This window comes from Lonchura striata, chromosome 2, assembly GCF_046129695.1.
Source record: "Lonchura striata isolate bLonStr1 chromosome 2, bLonStr1.mat, whole genome shotgun sequence".
NCBI lineage: Eukaryota > Metazoa > Chordata > Aves > Passeriformes > Estrildidae > Lonchura > Lonchura striata.
The window spans coordinates 108,129,282-108,150,636 of record NC_134604.1 but is presented as its reverse complement, the minus strand read 5'-3'; the positions used below and the strand labels follow the sequence as shown (position 1 = coordinate 108,150,636).

The 21,355-nt window shown below is 35.4% G+C and overlaps 1 protein-coding gene across 1 annotated transcript in view; it reads left to right on the top strand.

Annotated features, from left to right (window-relative positions):
- Nucleotides 1-19,077, top strand: part of CFAP47 (cilia and flagella associated protein 47) — a 268,440-nt gene extending 249,363 nt beyond the window's left edge. The window contains exons 62-64 of the mRNA XM_077781662.1: nucleotides 1,332-1,493; nucleotides 9,924-10,092; nucleotides 18,808-19,077. Of these exons, the coding sequence (XP_077637788.1) occupies nucleotides 1,332-1,493; nucleotides 9,924-10,092; nucleotides 18,808-19,029 (553 nt within the window). The 3' untranslated portion in view covers nucleotides 19,030-19,077. The remainder of the gene's footprint in view (nucleotides 1-1,331; nucleotides 1,494-9,923; nucleotides 10,093-18,807) is intronic.
- The last annotated feature ends 2,278 nt before the right edge of the window (nucleotides 19,078-21,355 follow it).

Genomic DNA, 21,355 nt, shown 5'->3' with positions numbered 1-21,355 from the left:
TACTGCCTGTGAGATGGTTCTGTTGAGTTACTTCCATAGTCTGTGTGTGCATCATTTTACTTCTAAACATTGGAGTATTGAAAGACTTCCAATGAAAATAATTTGTTCCCATAATTCATAAAAAAACAATCAAACAAGATGGTCTATCAGTCGTGGAAAACTTTTCCTAGACAAGCATGTGTACATATTCTTTGACTGGGTGGGATAGTTGAATTTGAAATTAGTTTCTATTGCCCCAGTAACAATGATCCACAGGAAATTATTCTTCTTTTTTATTGTGATGTGACAAATGATGCATGTGCTTTGATTAACATAAGAACATCCCCCTTCTTTAAAAAGAAACTGCTGAAGGGAGATCCTTTTGGAGAGAGGGAAGTTGGCCCTTCCTTTGGGTACCGTCAGATGTGGGTCAGGGGGAGGCTGAAAAGAAGCTTTTGTGACCTGCAGACACAAAGTAAATCCAGAGTCCTGACATTACCAGGAGTGTTAGGGAACAGTCACTGCTGAGTATCATGGATTGCATGAAAAGAATTATCTTTAGGAAGCAGGAGGTTACTGTTTATTTACAGTAGTCCAGAAGATTAATGAAATAAACAAAGAACAAACCTTTAGTAAGAACGATCCACCCAGCTGATTCAGTGTCATTGTGCCAGAGGGAGGGGAATTTACAAAGCCTTTTCATTTCTACTCTCTCATTTTTATTTTTATTTTTTTTTTAATTTGGTTTGTTTTTTTTTTTATCTTTGTGTACTTGAGACTTAGGCTTCCTGCAGAGGGCTCAATGACTGCAATTAATTAGTTGTGTTATCTTCAGAATCTACAGCACCAACTCTCTTAAACAGTCTGAAGGCATCAGAGTCTGGCCTTTTCCTTAAGTACATAGACCTTGGTCACATGTCTTTGATCCTAATATGAACTGCTAATATGTTCTGGATGAAATTCTCCTCTAACATCACAGTAAATATAGAATAATGAGTAAAATAAATGAAGGTTTTTTTGTTGTTGTTGTTTTTGTTTTTAATTCCAAAGAGAGCAAGCAGAAGAATCAAATCTCATGGCTGTGTCCAGAATGTTACTCTCATATTATGTTCTTTCTTATAATTTTTGTAAATATCTAATGCTATTTAATCTAAGTTCCAGTCAAGTTTACTTGATATATACTATGCCATGCAAAATTAGGGATGTATTCTGCTTTGAAGTAATTTGTATTTTTGTTTTACTGCAGTTTACTTTTACACATTCAAAGAGTTTTTTTTTTTTTTTTTACATTAATCACTTCATGTTTTATAATGTTTTTCTATGTATTGACTATTTTTATCTGAAATTTTAAGGAATGAGGCAACTGTTGTAATTCAGTGTACTTCAGGAGGCCTTTGGAAGTTTCCATTGGTGTTCATTGCCACAGAGCCAGAAGTGGATGATGTGATAAACATTGAAGCAGTTGGCCTGAACAAGGAATCCATAGTTGGCTTTAAGCTCACAAGCCAGACAAGGTAAAAACACTTATGCTCAAGAATTTATGCCATTTTCTGAGGGTAAACCTCCTACTCAAACACATTGGTTAGAATAAATTTGGGCAACAGACCCATAACTGAAATGCAGCTATTTCATCATTATTTTCAAGAGCTGCATTTTTTAAGTTATAAATGCAATTTTCAAGCTTTGTTGTAGAAAACAGAAGCATTCTACATTTAGGCTTTGACTTAAGAGAAAATCTGTGCAATAGATCTAGATGTTTATGTTATGATTCTTTTTTTGCCCTAAAAGGCTTTGGCGGATGTTAAAATATGTAATTCAATGTTGAAGGAATGATAACAATATTGTGATATTAAAGACTCACTAGTAAAGCTTTAAAAGCTAATGCTTTTATTAAGAGATTTTTTTTCAAGGTAACTTTATGCTTAAACCAAGTTAAAAACATTGCCTCACATTGTGCTTTAAAAAATTTAATATGTACCATTGTTTTTAAAGTACTCCTATTGTATTATGTAAGCATGCTATGAATTCACCTCTACTTCCACTTGCTAAAATAATGGTGTAATTCTTCAGTATTTTGTTACTTTACTTATTTAAGAGTCCTGCAGAAACCCCTGTTAATATATATTTTTTACATATTTCAATTATTTTCCCAGAGTTTTACAGTGTTATAGTAAACTTACAGTGTCATTTGTATACAGCAGGAAGTCAAGGAATAAATTGTGTGGTAATGATATATAAGTTTTAAATATTAAACAGGTAATCTGAATAAATCATAATGTTTACAATCCATGTAGCTCATGGAAGTTTTAAAGTTTCTTTTATTTTCTTTTAAGTAATGACTTTTACTATATATCTAGAAAGTGTGCCAGATATGCAGATTGATTGCAGATCTCATTGTGGATACATCCTTCGGTTTTCTTCCTCATCAGGAAGTATATTTGGTTACAACTGATTTTTTTTAAGCTTATTTCCAAAAGCTGTGTCTCTAAGATGGACAGTTCTAGGTTTTAGATGTCTGTCAGTGATGTTAATTATTGAGGACTCTGACAAAGGCTGCTATCACAGTGTTCAAGTTAACAGCTTCAACAGAATGGCTGTTCCAGAACAAAAGTGAAGCAATTGCTCTGGCAATACTGTAATCTCCTGGTAGGTGTTTGATAGCAGTGAAGATACCTGATGTTCTCCAGAAAGGTGTTATAAAACCTGAGTCATTATAGTTATATAAAGGAAGAGCTGTGATGGAAAATAGATTCTCTTTTTCCCTTAAACAAATTCCAACTTTATTTTATATAGCAGCTGCTCCCTCCATACACTTTAAATGCAAAATGTCATGTTCGCGTTACATTAATAAAAAAGCTCTGTGCTCTAAACAGTCCCAGGAGCTCCACTCATGAGGGTGCCTTGGGAAGAGCATTGCCAGAGGTCAGGGAGGAGGTCCTGCTCCTCAGCCCTGTGAGGATCACCTGGAGTGCTGTGCCCAGCTCTGGGCTCCTCAGGACAGGACAGACTCGGAGCTGGAGCGGGTCCAGTGGAGGGTGACAAAGATGATGGAGGGACTGGAGCATCCCAGTGAGGAAAGGCTGAGGGAGCTGGGCCTGTCCAGCCCCGAGAAGAGAGGGCAGAGAGGGGCCTCATCCCTGTCTGCCAGTGTCTGCAGGGAGGGTCAGGGGATGGACCAGCCTCTGCTCCGTGGTGCCCAGCAATGGGACAGGAGGAACAGAGAGAAACTGATGTCCACAAAGTCCCACCTGAACATTAGGAATAATTTATTTCCTGTTTAATGACCAAACACTTGACCAGATTGTCCAGAGAGGCTGTGGAGTCTCTCTCAGTGGAGATATCCAAGAACTGTCGGGACACAATCCTGGTCCATGTGCTCTGGGATGACCCCACCTGAGCAGGGAGGCTGGACCTGATGACCCTCTGTGATCCCTTCCAACCTGACCCATTCTGTGATTCTGTGAATTCTCTATAAGTTATATATTGCTTTATCTTACCTGTGATTTGCTTAGGAGATTTTGGTGGTGGAGGTTTTGTATAGAAATAGAGCACTCAGCCAACCAACACATAGTATATTGGACCTTCAGATTAAAAGCAATTACATAAGAAAAGCATTATATAACAGGTATAATTTAATACCTGTTTAACTCAAATTATTTTGATTAAGAACAAAACAATGAAATATTAAAACATGGTTTTAAATTTTCGAATAGGATACAAAGTGCCATCCTATAGATCCTCCCTGAAAAAAAAAAATCAGTCCTTTGGAATTTTCTTGGTTATCAATTAGCAGCACAATCCATACAGAAATCAGTTCTGTTACTTTAAGAGAGATGGGTTTTTTTTACTCCTTGCATTTACAGATACTTGATGCCTTCTTTTCTTATGCTGGACAGTAGCTCATGGCACTGCTGCTTGGGGAGTAACTGTGAGGGAAACAGGTATATTTCTGAGTAACCTGCTAGGGAGGGATTATGCACATGTGTCTTTTTCTCCTGCTACTGCCAGGAGAGAGGGGTTGCACAGCATCACTGAGAACACCTGTGCATCTTTTTGAGCTAGCATGGTGCATAGTGATGCAACGAATAGTATATGAGAACCACAGGCCCTAAAAAAGGCTCAGGTTCCTTTAAGAACAGGTTAGGATTCTTCCATATATATAAATATATATACACACACACACCCCACATTGAATGAGGGTCTTCAGGGCTCCACAATAAATCTATGAGATCAGTGGGTTTAACTTTCTTTTTCTTTAGAGCTAGTGCAACTCAAATATGGCCTTCTTCCTTAAATTCCACATTTCTCCCCTCCCTTCCCCCCGCCCCAACCCCCCCCAAAATCCTCAGTGTGTACAGGATATCTCAGAATGAATTCATGATTTTGGAAGGATGATCAATTACAAATGGGAGGTCATTGCTACACTTCACAATGACCTGCAGTAATGAAAGATCCAGCAGTTAATGAAAATGTGTAATGCACCCTTTCAATATATTTAAAGTTCACACAATGAGAAATAGTCCAATATCTGCTCCAGAAAATAGTAAGAGATGCTGATAATGCAGCTAAACAGTTTTATTCCATGCAGAAAACAGATGTATTTTTTATAACTATGTGCACCTATGTCAGTTGGAATAGAGTAGACTGGTATTTTACTCAGCTTTAACAATTCCAAAGGGACATGTTGAAGGGTTTCTTGTATTGGCATTAAGCTTGATTAGAGTCAAAACAGCAGATTTCACTTCCTAAATAAGAAAAATCTACCACTTCTTAACATTCATGGATGACCTTTTCCAGGTTTTATCATAAATGCAGGATTAATTCAACACCAGCTGAAATCATTGGCAGCATTTCCACTGGAGTAATTTGTTTTAGTATAAACCTCTAATGTTTGAGATAATATTAGTGCTTGTTTTAATACCAAATACATTATTGAATGCCAATGTTTTACAGAATGACAGCAGTGTTAACCAAAAAGGATAGAATATTATCCTTGGAAATAAAACTTAGAGAAATTTATTTGATATCTATCTTAAATTATTGGTCTGTTATTTTATGTTGAAATCTGTAACTGAAACATAAAATAAAAACTCTCAAAGTGATACTTTGCTTAAGGAAACTAGCCATTTCTATATTTAGCACACTTAAGATAACAATGAATTTTTAATTAAGTTTGGGATCAGGACATTTACATTAATACTGAAGTGGTTTTGGAGCTTATTTAATGCTCTATCTTCCTTTACAGAGTTATTTTGATGGTTGGATTTATTTCTTCACATTAAAATACTGATATCCAGCTACAGCAGAATGTTACTTTATAGGGCAAATACTTCAGTAGCCAACATGAGATGTGTGGGATGGATAGAATAGATAGAATAGATAGGATAGATAGAGGATAGATAGAGACATTGATATTTGTGAACACAATATTCACTTGGAATTCTTTTGTAAACACACTACATTTGAAGGTTTAGTCAAGCTGGGGGATAATTCTCTCCTATTTGTTCTGTCTGCTTTTTTTTTTTTTTGTTTCCTTTCACCAGTTTAGTTCTGTCTTCCCACATACCTGTTGGTGATTGTTACAATCATGGATGGCTTCTCATATCCAGTAGATTTTTTTCCATCTTTCCATCCTTCCCTGTCACTCCAGGATGGATATATGTTACATTAAGGCAACTTAGATAAACTCAAACTGCCCCTCCAAAAAATGTGGCACCTATTGTCATAACTGCAAAAAAAAAAGCAGCCTCATGTTGCTGTGATCTCCACAGATGGGCATCTGCAAAATCCAAGGCTCCACCTCATTATGGAAACAGAGCTAGAATAAAGAGGAAGAAAATCCTCAAAATGGTGGACTGGTTAGGCTTTAAAACAACTGCATATGCAGGTTTAGTTTTCTTAACCTACTTTTCATTGGAGATTTTCCTCATTTCTTCCTTGCACATTTCATAGTGCATAGAATAAATGTTCAATTAAAAACATTCCTTGGTCACACAAAATTAATTTTAATTCTGAGGAATTAGTGGACAGCCCATTTTATTTCTGTACCTTCCCTTATTTTGAAGGGAAAACCACAACAAAAAAATGTTTACAATTACAGCTGTTGTAACATTTTCATATCCCTTATTTCTTGAAGCAGTTATGTGCTTTACAAATTAAGGCATTTTGTTACTCTTCTTTTATTAGCAAAAAATATTCAAGTGTTTGACCAAAAGGACTATGTTCTGGTATTTTTATGCATGGCTTTTCAAAATGCTGAGTTTTTTAAAGGAGTACATTTCTACAGGAATAATTTACTGCTTCAGTATTTTTGAGAAGAGAAACATTAAACCTAATTTGAGCCATAATTTAATAAAATTTAATAAATATTTTTAGTTTTGTTGAGTATTCTATAAGATTTGGAGTGTGATTGCTACAGGAATATAAATTTTAAGTTCTTCTTTAGTTGAAGATGTATTGTTGCTGCTATTATTTTTTTGAGTTTAATAATTTGAAAATTGTGTAGCTTGAGAACACTGATAAGCATAGATTTCTGTATAAGGACAAGGTTAAAGGAGTAATTATGAAAATGTCCATGAAAGACCAGCTCAGTTTCCTCTTTTCTAGGTTGCCATGATTTGAGTGTCCAATTATTATTTAAATTCAAGTTTTTGTTTACTCTTATTCATCATTTGAGTAAGGACAGAGTTCATGTTGTCTGATGGCAGTATCAAACCATTATGAGAGGAGTTAAGGAAAGACAGATGGGAAAACACATTTATTTTCTTTGTTTTAGAAGGCCTCTGCCCTTACATTTTCTAATTAATTTATGCTTGGTTTTTATATGTTTTCAAAACTCTACACATCATTAAGCTTTATAAAGTATGTTTGTATCTGCCACCTTTTTTGAAAAAGTTCAGACTGCCTCACAACCAAACTTCATGGCTGAGAAATGACAAGCCAAACTGACTCCAGAGGTGCTTCACCTGAAGAAGTTATCAAAAAGGAGGAATTAAATTTTAATTTAAAAAAAACATAATTATTAATTATACACTAAATATACAGACACAGAAAATTATAATGTCTGAAATTCAGGTGATATTCTGGGAATTTCATCTTCAGATTTCTCTTTATTATAAAAGAAGAGAAAATGAAAGCAATTTACTTGTGCTTGTGGTGTACCCAGCATGCCAGTTCATCTCCCTAATGTGAACAGCAGTGAAAGCACTGCTTGTTTTGTCACTGGGGGCATCTTTAGATTTATTTTTAAAACAATGCAAGATTTATCACTGAAAGGTTTCTGTTTTTCTGATTATGTATAATTTTTTAATTGCTCGTTTTGTACCATCTTCATCACAATCCCTGCTGCCCTATCATATTATGGCTATACATTTAATTTGTCAGGATTTAATTTTCCTTACTTGGACATAGTTTCTCCTCTGAGAAACATTTGGCATCCAGTAGACACTCTGACTCTTTTGTTTAAAACTGATATGCTTTGGGAACAGGGATGTTTTAGCTTTGATTTTGTGTGTTTATGCAAGTTCATATGCCTTTATGCATTTTACTCAAAAATTGTAGCTGCCTCTAGTATCTTGTCATAATGCTGTCAAGAAGTGTGCAGATTTTATTTAAAGTTTTTTACTTTTTTCTTTCCATTTTTGAAATCTGACAAGTAAATATCTTGTGGTATTATATATTGGTAAATATTATAGGTGAGCTTTTTGACAGTTTCACTTTAAACTGTCTGGTCCCCTTGTCTGGACAAAACCTGTGGCTTTTTCTCCTCTGTGCTGTCTGACTGTTTGGTGTCTCTGAAAAATTCCAAAGCAAGCTACTGTTGCATAACTCCCTACTAAGAGGCAATTTCTGCAGGAATGAAATCAGTATTTTCCTGTGTCTGCTGTGTTAGCAGCCTGTCCCCTGCCTCATCTCCCCTAGCACTTTATCATCACATCTGTGGTCCAAGTCATGCTCTTGGATGTTTTACAAAGACACCAAGCAATTGCTAGGAGTTCTTGTCCCTAACTGTTCACTAGAGAACAGCATGGGAGACACAGAAGGTGCTGCTTTAAAATGTTCCTGGTGCTGGAAATGAAGACCCGTGTCCAGGTCTGTTCTCAGCAGGAGGGCTTGAATATTTATCTCAGGTATTTTTGATGAGTGCTGTGCTCTGCTGCTCAGTCTACATCACTCACTTCTTTTTGATCCCATACCTGCTGTCTGTGTGTAGTAGGTGTGCTCTGGGTATTCACAGCTGAGCACTCTTTTGGGAAACAAAGATGTGAAAATTCAAGGCTTATCTTGCACAGGGAGGGGAGCTCAGGCCCAGCAGGATTAGTGCTGATGGCCCAGGGCTATAAACTCAGCAGCACAGCTTTAGGCACCGCAAAAAGAGGTTGTTAGCGTAAGTTTGATGTCAAGACTGAAAGACTGGAAATGTAGTTTCATACATTCAGTACTTCTGCCCACCAAGATGTCACCTAAAGGAAGAGCCAGGCTAAATCTTCTAGTGCACCCAAGTCCAAGAGCACTGCTAAGTATCAGTTCATTTTTTGGAGGCAACAGAAGCTTTTTGGTTTCTGTTTTATGCACTCTCACTGTTTGTTTCTATAAACTGGCAGCATGACCTTTTTTTCACGAGAGCATTTTGAATATAGAACAACCTTTCATGAGAACATATTCCAAGAGGGGGCTATTTTTAAACAAAAGGACATAGGCCCAGCGTGCCACCCACAGGATAGCGCTCACCCAGGAAGCGTGGAACATTTCCGCAGAGACGTGACTTGCCATAAAATATTAAATTTCATTTCTTTGCGGGTATTTTCTTTGAAAAGTGTTATTTCTGGTGTGACAGCCCATGAATAAACAGATTTGAACAGATTTTCTTTGAGATGCTGTTAGTTTTTCATTCTTCAGGTTTTATCAATACAGTAAAATGTATTCCCTCTAAGCGTCCAGGGTACTTGCCCTGCTGTGAAGTGCCAGGGTGTTGTGAATTAAGTTTTGACCATCCCATTGTATTTTTACTTCCAATTTCCTGTGTTCTCCTTCTGTTCAGAGAGTGATAGAGTTGTCCTCAGCAAAACATATAAAGATTAAAAGGAGAATGCCTCACCAGAAAATAGAAAAATGTACATTCTTTTCATGCTGAGAATGTTTGTGGCAAGGAGTCCCTGAGGAACTGTGATGGACAGGCTTCAGTTTGTTTTAGGATTGTTTATAGTGCTCAGCCACTGTCTTCACCAGGACTAGGGATTTTCTTTGGGTCCAACAGCACTGCTGTGAACCAAAGCATTAGACAAGATCTGCAGTACCTGTGACAGAAATTCTTTGAGATAAGAGTTTCACAATATTATCAACACAGTAACCTAATTATGTTACTGCAAAATCTTGAAATGTTCAGTCTATGGGATATGAAAAATGTGAAAACAATGATAAAAATTACTATTTTTCATATCTTCATTTCAAGGCTTTCAGAACTCCCTCCTAGTCTAGTAACACTCTGCCAAAATGAAAATTCAGTTCTAGTCATAAACCTTAATAAAATGGGTAGCTTGTCAGTTTTATTTGATTAGGGATTGGAAAAGTGAGTATTTTTAATAGGAAAAATAGATTTTCACTCTGATACGGAATTTACTTCTATCACTATTGTGATATTTTTACAAGTCAAATTATTCTTTTTTTTCCTAGTGGCAAATGCTATCATTATTCCATAGTTAATATAATATTTATAATAGCATGTAAATGTGTTTGAAATTGAATACCAGTATGCAGGTCCCTGTGTATAAATAAAGAATTATTACAGAATAATTATACTGTAAGTAAGAGTGCTGTTAACATTCCATATTCATTCTATGCCATGTTCTCTGAGTCATGCCACATGGTGGTCTAAGTGTTAGATTGCAGATAAATTCTGTGAAGATGCTGTAAAAGGCACAAGAGTCTCCTGTGCTTTTCTGCAGGTACCCAGAGGCATTCACTGCACGCTTCCTGGCGGGCAGTGATCCCGATTTCCTTGTGAGGCCACAAGCTGGAGAGCTTCTCCCAGCAGGCACTGTGGGAACCCCTATAACAGTGGGATACAAGCCAAGGATGTATGGCAAGAAGCACAGAGCAACACTGGTCATCGAGGTAAGCCTTCCCCAGGGCAACCCACAAATCCACAAATATTCCTGAAGGAGTGCCCGCAGGACAAGAAATCCTGCACCAAAGAGCAGCACTGGAACACACCAGTGCATGTGCTGTGATGGTTTTACTAGTCCTCCAATGGACAAGAATAAAACTAAATTTGGAGAATTGACTGATGACAAGCTGGAAAAACATACATATTTTACACTGTATTTTGCACTGTATTATTATTATTTCTACATTATCCTTTTGTCATCAGCACCAGAGGCAGATACTTAATCTTGATGTGTTTGCCCCAACTCCATAGACAACATGACTATCACAGAGAATCAATATAATCCTGTTAAGAACTGGTAGAGAATATAATAGTAATTGAAGATGTGAAGGCTAAGTTACTGATTTTAATAGTTTTATACCTCTTATATGATCAAATGCTCCAAGAAGACAGGTGCCAAACTGTGGAGGAGAGATTTTCAGAGCACAAAGCAGGAATAGCTCTTTTGAAGCAAGATGCAAAGTAAACAAAAATTATTTGCAACCAAGTAGCCTGTGTAAGTGTGAAGGCATGTATTCCTTTAGCAGTAAAAATGCTCTCACAAAACCAATTTTCAAGTTTTAAGTTATTCTGTGAAGAAATATGTTGAAAACACACAGCAGGGACAAAACCCCACTTCTCTATAAATCATGGTTTGTACTTTCACTCTATTCACTGCATGCTGATAGTGTTTTCAGACTACTATATTAGAAGTGAAGCAGCAATATTGATTTCAGAAATAAGATGGTTAGAACAAAGTTGATAAAAAGATGCATGGCAAATCACTAAAGTGTTTTATTTCTGTAAGTGACAACTTGTATAACAGTAAATAAGAAATTCAAATCCTGGAAAAAAACAAAGTCCTTCAATCCCTCCTACTTCTTTTCTTTTAATGTATTAGATGTCTGATTAATATTATCTCTTTACCTAAACAGCAATGATGCTTATCACTCTTCATTTGAAAAATAAGATATCTTACTGAATATATTCTATGCTATTTTGTGTTTACAAGGTACTATATGACACAGCTACAGAGCTCAGAAACTTGAAGTTTTGGAGGCATGGCACATACAAATGCAGCAGCTATGCTTGTTCTTGGCTTAGCTTTCATCACTAACAAGGAGTTTTTACCATAAATCTGTCTGGAATGGGACAAACGCAATGATCAAAGGTTGTTATTAGCTCTTTAAGAACTCAGGCAGTAATTCAGAATTTCCTTTTAGGAATTTATCAGTATAGATGGCCTGTGTATAATTGGATTTTTAAGCTATATGCACTCACACCTCAGTCTCTGGTTATGATCTAGGCAGACAGCTCTTCACATCTCCACCTTTGGTACTGTGTGTGGTTGCAGTAAGTCACTCATTCATACATATTACATATATATATATATATATATATATATATATATATATATATATATATATATACACATATATATATATATTGCATCACATCTTGTATCTATTCCTGGACATTTAAAAATGCATCAAGGATGCTTGATGCTTATAAGCACATTCTGGACCAGTATAACTCCATCACGGTCTATTAGAGATTTTTCTAACATTCTCACTCAAATTGCAGAATTAAGTGGTTTCAGTAATGTTTTGATGAGGCTTGTGTTCTCTTTGCTCTTTTTGGTAGCCCTTTTTTGTACTCCAGACTTCCTCCTTTCTGCTCCACACAAGCTTTAATTCCTGCAGTTCTGATGGAAGGCAGAGCATCTGTGGCTGTGTGGGATTCAGCTGCTGTGCTCTCAGCACTGACCTGATGTAAGATTTGATGAGATGTTGAGAATACCTGATACTCATTTCTGCCTTTTGTGTTTGTTGAAATAATTTCCATTAGTAACCTGAGGGAGACAGACTTAGTAAGATATATTAAATAAAAGCTGTATTAAATCATTCTTATTTGGGGAATTACAGTGGAGGTGGTGAAATGCAATTAGTGTTTGACCTAATACTGAGGAACCTTTCTTGCATGTATCCTCTCTAGCCAATATATTGGCTGAGGCTTTGGGCTATTTTTAGAAATGTTGAAGAAGCTTCTTTTCTTTTGCACTGCCTCTCTTCTGCTACTGCTGTAATAAAGGATTACAGTGCTCTTGCTTTAAAATAAATGTCTTTTGCATTTCCAAGGGCAAACTCACAGCCCTAACATGAACATATTTTTATTATTAAATTCTCTGAACAGTGAGTATCAGATTTGTAAGTTTTGTGTGTTTCAATGAACAGTGATAATTAAGCTGTAAAGTAGCAGAGATAGCAGTGTAAATTCTTTTGTTTATATTCATCATTACCAATGTGTTGTAAAGGAAAATGGAGGGTTTTGATTATGAAGGAAGATCCAACAGTCATCTTTTTCTCATTTGTTTTTAAATTTTAAACCCAAATATTGTATGTACATTTTTTTTTTGTTTTATTATCCTGCTGAGAACCCAATTCTGAGAAGCTAATTAGAATTAACATATATCTAACAGTCTGTCTCTACCAGAACTTAGTGTGTACATTTTACTAACTGAATATGTATATATGTATGTATAATTGAAATCATGTTGACTAGTTTATATTTCTGCACACAAATTTTGTGGGATATGGTATGAATTCTTTGAGACTTAATATTCATGAATACTTACAATAGGTTTTATTAATGGCAGGAAACCTTAATTTGCTGACACAGTTAAAGCTCTTTAGCCATCATTAAAACTTCTGTTCTCAGTCAACTACATCTCAAAACAATTGAAGTTAGATAATTATTTAAATAGCTGCTAGGAATCTTAATTTTGCAGAAGTGACATAGAAAATTACTTTAAAATTTTATGTAGATCAAAGAATGAACTATTACAAAAAGGCAGTAAGGAAATAATCATGCTCCTTTATTTGAAAAAGCTTGTAGCTTTGAATGAGAACATCACAACTTAATTGATCTACAGGTAAGAAGCAGTGAAACTGTGCCTGAACAGCATTTTTAAACAGCTATTTTTCCATAATCAAACTTCTGAATTTATAATTGCCTTCATAAACAGTGCAGTTCTAAATGAAAAAAAAAAATATTATCCCTAATGATAAATAAGTGAAGAGAGCACACTGCTTGGATGAGCTGTAAAGTGCTGTGAGGACAGAAGGGACTTCCTGAGCCGCAGTGACATCCCAGAGCTGTCTTGTGCCAGTGAGGCTGAGCAGAAAACCGACAGAGCTGAAGGATGTCAAGGTGCACCTGGGCAGGAATCACAGCCAGGCACAAGGTGGAGCAGCTGGGAATCCTTGGCAAAGGGCATATTCCTGTAGGCTTGCAGTTAATTTCCTTTTACTGTGCTGAATTCAGCTGGAGACCAGAGCAATTGCTTTGTAATTCATGTGTGAGACTTCCGAGATATTCTAAAGCAGAAGGCACACACAATAAGTCTTAAATGATAAAATAGGTGTCAGAGTGAACCAGATTGCAGGCAACATTATCAAGCCCTCCAGAAGTCAGGCTTGTGCACCTTTATTACTGAATAATCACTAACTTAGCCTATGGAAGATAGCATATCAAAACCATTTGTCATGCTGTTCTGCAAATAAATGATGCAGTGTGCCAGCCACAGTACCCAGGTGTGGCTTCTCTAAACTTGTCTATGCAAACTGCATATCTTAACAGCAAACTGTACTGTTACATATTCAGCAGCTTGCTGAAACTGCCTTCTTCCTGGTGGATTTCTTAATTACCATAGTTCAATGTTATTTTAAATTTTATCTCTTGCAAAGAATGAGCATGGAAAAATGTAACTGACTTACTAGATAATTGAAATAGTTTCCCATTAAATAGGATACATGTTGGTGCTGGCTTGAGTTGTAGGATTAGAAACAGAGTGCAGAATCAGTACTCAACATTTTTGATTCACAAGCATGAGGAAAGGTTACTTTGCTTATTGAGACTTATAGTTTTGATAGTGAAAAAAGGTGCTAATAATGTGGGAATCATTGCCCTAAAAGGGTATTCAGAACACTGTCAGTCCTGGAGGATTTTGATTTTATATTGTCTAAGCAATGTGGTGAAATACCTAATATTTGAAGTGCAAAAACCAATTAAGTAAATTTTAATTGCATTTAGAAGTGTTCTTTAAACTAAGAAAATTATCCTTATCCATCTTGTTCATTAGAAATTGTTCAGAGCCAGGATGGGCATTTGTCTGTTTGTGGGAGGTGGTTCTTCTTGCTTTGGGTTTTTTCTTTCTTTCCTTCACCTATTAAACTATCATTGTCTTGATCCACGAGTCTTCTTCCCTTACACAGTTCACATAAAGGTTGCTTTAAGTCTGTATACGTAGATTGCAATTGGTCATTTTTGTTTGTTTGTTTTTGTATAACAAAACCTTGAAGTATGAATTAACAGCCAGGAAATATTTGATGCAGTATCTGTAATTTCCTGTGGTTTTAACTTTTTAGGAAGTCTTGTGAATTATATTTTGATTTTTCTGAGTTAACAGTATTTGGGAGCTAACTGGAATACAATATTCCTTGAAATTCCTGATCCTTGCTCCCAATCCACTTTCCTAACAGATTGCTTTGGCAGTTATTTGCTATGTACTCCAGCAGCACTTCCAGCCTACAGTGAACAAGCATGGATAATCTGTGTTTTGCAAATTAATCCTATGAATCATAAGGCAGCAGTAAAAATGGGTTGGATACCAAACAATTAGACTTTTGTGTAAATTATTTGGTGACTGTTACCAGTGTTGGCTGAATAATTTGCTTCATGGACATTACTCAGTCAGCCATCAAGATGATTGAATGACTTACTTGAATAACTTACGTTATGTAATAAGAAGTGACAGTTAGTGTCTCATTTTTAATTGTTAAAAACATTTTTCAGAGAGATTTAGCTCAGAACATGGCCATTACTCCAGTCAAGCGAGCCAAATTGTTATTCTCTTCACATGTTGATTCAGGAATACTGAGGTTTTGAAAAAAGAAAGTCATTCATTTCAACAAGAAATCCTCCCTCAGATTGTCAAGGACATTCAGGATATGATCTGGTCTTTCTTCTTAAATTGCATGTGAAATAGGCCTAGATATGCATCACAGGGAGCCTGGATTCTTCACCTGTGTTTATATCAGATATATCTTCTTAACTGAGATTCTCTTTTGGAATTCTATTCTAGTCATAGTACAGATTGCAGCAGATTTGTTACCTTCATCTTTAGACTTTGCTACTACCAGAGCTAGTATTGGAATTATTCCAGATTTGATACAATAAACTGCATTGCCTTAAAAATAGGAAGAAGTGTTCCTCTGATTTGGGAGATTTTGGCCCACTTTGGAGGCAAGTAAATGCTACTTGTAAATCAAATATTCTGTCATAATTCTATGGTCATATGTAGATGAGCTTTGAAAGTCTCTCTTCTTCCTCTCCACCATTCCAGGAAAGTCTGAAATTGTGATGATCTGTGTTTTCCTTTGCTGTGATGTGTCTGGCCTGAAAACCCAAAGCAGCAGCTTTGAGGCACTTGCATGAATTTGGGAGATCATAGACTTTCATATTGGTTAGAATAATTACTGAAGTTAAGCTCTACAGACTTATTAAAAAAATTATTACAGCTTGAGCAACTAATATTGTGCCCTTGGAAATTATGTATTGTAGTAAAATAGACATTTGTGGTTGCCTAAGGTTTATTAAAAATTACTTTAATCTAGGTTGCTTTGAAAATTACTGATTTCTGTGTGGTTCTAATGCTAAACAAAGAACCCCAAGTTATGCTGACAATTATAGTAACTTTTCCTTATGCGTGACACTCGTTTCCCCTTTAGCAGTACTGTTGTGTTACATTACACAACAGTAGTTTTTTCATTTAATGTGTACATAAATGCACAATTTTTTCTCTATGATCGTTTCCAGTAGTCTTGGATGATGGCACATGATTTACAGTAGGTGAAACACCATAGTTAAGATATTAGGGTGGAGTTGCAATGTCTCCTGCTACAGAACACCTGACACAGCAGCAAAATAGGCAGCTTTTTCAAGTCAAGCCATAATCCATTTTTTTTTCCACTGGATGCACAATCCAGGATATTTCTATGGCAAACAGGAAAGTAACATGAGGTTATCACTACCCAGAAGTCTATATCTATTGTTTGATGCTGATGGTAAGTGAAGTTGAGAGATGGAATAGCCCACCATTTTTGTTAAATCACACTATTACTAATACTACAGACAATCAAGTCACAATATGTGTTGATTTAACAAACAAAAATAATTTTTTGTTTAGTAACTTGCTACTTGGTATAAATCACTGGCTGAAACACCTTTTAGATATTTTCTCTGACCTTGAAATAATCCATGAAACTTTCACACAGTGAATAAGACAGTGAGGTTAAATTACCTTTAAACTAAATTGTTGATCTGCTTTATTAAAGAAAGATAAACTATATAATTTTGTACTGAAGCTAATAAAATAATGAGATAATTTTGGAGAGCTACATACTTGTCTTAAATGAGAGCTTTATCTTTGGACATAAGATATTGATGCTGGTTCATGTCACACCTGCTTTTCTTGGCTTTTACCTTTACAAATAGTAGAGTTACTAGTTCATTTCACAGTGTTAAATAAGGTTGAGAATAAGGATGAGTTAATCTGCCTGTTTTAACACAAAATAATATCCAATTTAAATTAGATTTTGATTTTAATAGGATAGCAATAAAAATTTTAAAAAACTAAGCATGCATGGTGAAATTTGTACTGAGTTCTCGTTTACTAATCTTACTGGAATAAGGCAAGTTATTCAGCAGACACCATGTAAAATCAGTACTGCCCATTTTCAAGCAGCAAGTTCTTCAAAAATACACAGAAAAAAACCTTCATCTATTCTTTCAGCATTACTGCAGAAAAGTATAATTCAGTAGCCAAAATGCTGGTTAAAATTACAATTATAAAGTCATATGATGATGGCATTTAGGAGCTGGAAGTGCATGCAGTATATCTAAAATAATGTAAATGCTGTATAAGTGCATGACAGAGAAAAAATCCTGAGCCAAAGAGTTTATGCTTTAATGTTCTGAAACTTCTTTTTGTTGAATATCTGTATTATAAATTCAAAGCTGCTTGCAATGATACTCCTTAAATATTATTTATCACTGAACTGGGTAGCAATTAGAATGGTAGGAAGAAGCATATGAAAGATAACAAAATAAACATAATAGATTCAAACTTTTTCAGTGGCAAGTATAAAACTGATGTAACAAAACTTAGTAAAGTCAAGAAACACTTTATCATGCTTTTATCCTTCTTCTGTATGTTGCTGTAAATATGGGATGCCTCCACAGAAGGTTGGAGGTGGAGAAGGTTCACTGCTCATCTCTGTGGTTTTTGTAGTGCTTTACCTAGACCATAATTTAATAACAGAATGCAATAGATAGCAAGACAAATATACACACTGTGCTTTGGAGATGGTTGATAGTATTTAAGTATATTCTGTGTTCTGTATAAAAGCCAAATTTCACTTGTATGAATATATTATCATACACTTATACATACCATATTTTTACTCAGTCTTCCTCTACTAGTTTTATCTCAGAAAGAGGAAAAAAAGCCCCAAATGTAAAACTGGGATTTTCAGTCAGTAAATGTAAGGGAATTGATGACAGTCTATGCCTAAAGGGGGCATGCAATGCTTTGTCCTTTTGCACAGTACAAAGCTGGGCATAATGACACATCATTTGAGATTTTGTAATATCTTCTAGGTTTGTAATATTTCTGTTGTTAGTTTGCAGTTTTGGGGGTTTTTTTAAAGGAAAAGTGAATAGAAAACTAACACCCAGGAATATACCTTTTTCCAGATGTAATGACAGGAAAGTGCTAGAGACTTGGAATAAAGACCTGCTTTTAAATATTAAAGTGATATGTTATGAAAGGAAAAGTATTGGAAGATCTGCAAAAATTACACATGAGTTTTTAACAATCAAAATTCTGTTTCAGGACACACATGAAGCATGGAAAGTAGACAGCAGTATACCCTAATATTCATAGGAATAAAACTCTTTAAGCACGGGTAGATGGGATGTGTAGTAAGAATAAGGACCATGTACTTGGGAAGAATCAAGTATTCAAGCATTACAAGACATGACATGGAAACATATGTTCCATTCCTAGAGACCAGTTATCAACAGAGAGCAAATGAAGAGTGTCGTTTTCAATCCACATAAATATGCCTCAAGCCAGAGATTCCAACATGAAGCTTCAATTCTCTCGTGCATACTCTGAGTCTTTGTGTTTTAGTTTTGTTCATTGTTTCAATGTGAAAATCCCACCATTTGATACTACCATTGTTACAGATAGCAGAGCTGCAAGTAAATCCTACAGTACAAACTTGAAGCATTTATGTTGTAGTAAGGAATAGTCACCTTTGAAAAACATACAGAGCTCTTTGAAAAATGTACAGACCTCTGGGATTTTTAAATAAAAAAGGAATTTTAGATCAGCCAGGAAAGGTAAATTTCTCATCTTTGTTGTGCCTGGTCCTGAATAAATCTGAACATGATTCAGTTCTCTGTTCCAGGAGTGCAATTATCATTTAGTGTTATTCTATTGCATTACATGGAAAAGGACAAATATCTTTTGAAATCAATGCTGCATCTTAAATGACTGATGAATTTTCAAGGTATTTGATAATTGATTTTTTTTTCCTTTCTCTGTTCATTATTTTCAGACACAATCAATGCAGTGGACATATATAATCAATGGACTTCCTCCAAAGACTGTCCCATCTACAGTGGCAGCAAAAGTAGTTTGCACCAGCAGCTACACAGGATCATTCACAGTCCGACAGCGCAATTTTATACGTGAAAATCTGAAACTTATAACCACTGGAGCATCCTCACCAATCAAAGGAGCACCTTTAGTCCTTAGGAACAAACAGAGAAAGTTATAATCTGTTCATTTTGGTAAGAGAACAAATAAATTCTGCATATAAAAAGAACATGTGGTTTGTTAAATTTTTTTTAAACAGATATGGTATGCATGAATTGTATGTTCTGTATGGAAGATTCAGAGCACCTCAGCCCTAGTAATATTCCTGTTTTTTGATAAGGGATTTTGGATGCCTAACAATTTATTTATCTCATGCAGATGTCAGCAAGTTCAGAGAAAAACCTTTAGGTTTAAAAAGTTATATCTGAAGACTGAGTAACTCAAACTAATGCTTTGCTTTCTAAAGGATGTTGGTTTAATAAGACTGTAATAGGAAGTTTCAATGAGCATTCTGTGTGATATTCAGCACATGACACTCATACAAAACAAGCAAGAAAAAGCAATCCCGGTTCTCTTCCACAAGAAAATCCTTACCTTTTCTTGCTTTGGCAAATTTCATTAATTAGGACATATTTGCTGTGTATAAAAGAACAATCTTGTTTATTCATCCCATAAAATTTCAAATCTTTGGTAATTATACATAGCAAAGAAGTGAAATAAAATGTCCTGCTGCAGTAATTTTATGTTGGGTATATTTTATAGAGTGCTTTAGAATATGAACATATAGAAGGCTATGAGAATTCAGTGAGGAATGAAGACAGATTTTCCTTTTTTTCCTAGAATAAACAAATCAGAGGTGCTATTCCTAGTGTGTTTGCATTTCCATTCTTTAGATGGGAATTCAGGCTTTCTCTGCTCTTGATATAATGTGGAAAGTTAGATCTATGCAGACATGCTTTGTAAGATCATTGGATGGGTAACTCCTGACTCCTTTCTTCATTGAGATAATTTTTCTCGATTTTACTAACAGAACATAAATGGTATTTGTGCCTTTATTTTGATGGCAAAATGAACTTTGACAAAAAGATGGCTTGTCACAGACTAAGTGCCTTCTTGGCTCCAATACAGAACGAGCATCACTGCTCAGGAATGGGGAGCCTGAGAACAACCTATGTAGGTCAGTGCAAATGAGCACCAATAAAACCCTTTTACTGCAATGTGCTTGAAGATTTTGTTTATACCACACATTATTAGAGAAGCAATTACAGAAAATGTTGGGAACACATAAAACTGCAATGGTGCTGTTTAATACCTCTTCTAAATGCAAGCTGCCCTGTTTTGGTCAGAAACCAGGTAATCTGAAGTGAGAATAAAATCAGCTTTATAAATTCAGTGTACAATACTGGAAAGATACAGTCCATACTGATATCTCTAGAAGACATTGAGCTGTTGTAATATTTATCTTAAATGCTGCTGAGACCACAAATGCAGCTGGATTTCATAGGAAGGCTCTATCTGCATATATCAGTGACTGCAAGAAAGCAGAATTTATGGATAAGCAATGGTTTCACAACTAATGATTGGTGTTCAGGAAAAATTTAATTGACAATATCTTTTTGTAAGAGCATTTTTATCCTTGTTTCACTCATTTAAAGTTATGCTTTCCTATTTAAAATGGCACTTCTTTGCAAGGTGCACAAGAATTTTCTAATTCTCCCAGAAATGGATTAGCAGGTGGCATAGAGGTGAATCATCTAAAAATTACATGGTGCTCACTCCAGAAATGTTATGCCTGATTTACTTGCCTGCACTTGCTGTTATATGTATTAGATTTCAAATTCTGTCATACATCTAAACATTTTAAACATCCATGGAAAAATGTGCAATAAAATAGTACCAGAGGGGTGTTTGCAAAGGAGCCATTTATATTACCTATTTTAAAAGGGATGAATGCATAATCTGTTCTTGCAGGACAAAATTATGGGGTTTTTTTCAATGTCTACAAGGTCACTTCTGAGCTATGCAAGATAGGCCATTGTCAGTTGAATTTGGACCTAATATTAAAAATGTATTTTTCTTGTTTCTTATAGTTTAAAGAGAACTAAGCATATTTCTTCTGCTATTAAGAATACACTTGCAAAGATGATTTAAAGAAAGACCATTTTAGCTGTGTGGTTGTAACATACACAGTGTTTTACATAATATCTGCATGCATTTATAGATTACGGTGACTATTTAAATTGTTAAAAATAAATTAATTTTTGCTTCTTAGCTTGATAATTTTCACTTCCATCACTGAGGTGACTGTATTATTTGTAATGCTAGGACAAATTCCAAGTATATCTCTTAAAAACAGTTTCTAAGCAGCAGCACTGGAAGATTTCCAGAATGATAACTTGCATTCATTACTTGCTTCCTCCTTTTTAATAGAATTACTGAGCCATTTTGAAAATATTAGTACTTCACCTCCTGGAAGGAAAGGTCTGCATTGGGAAAAGATTACAAAA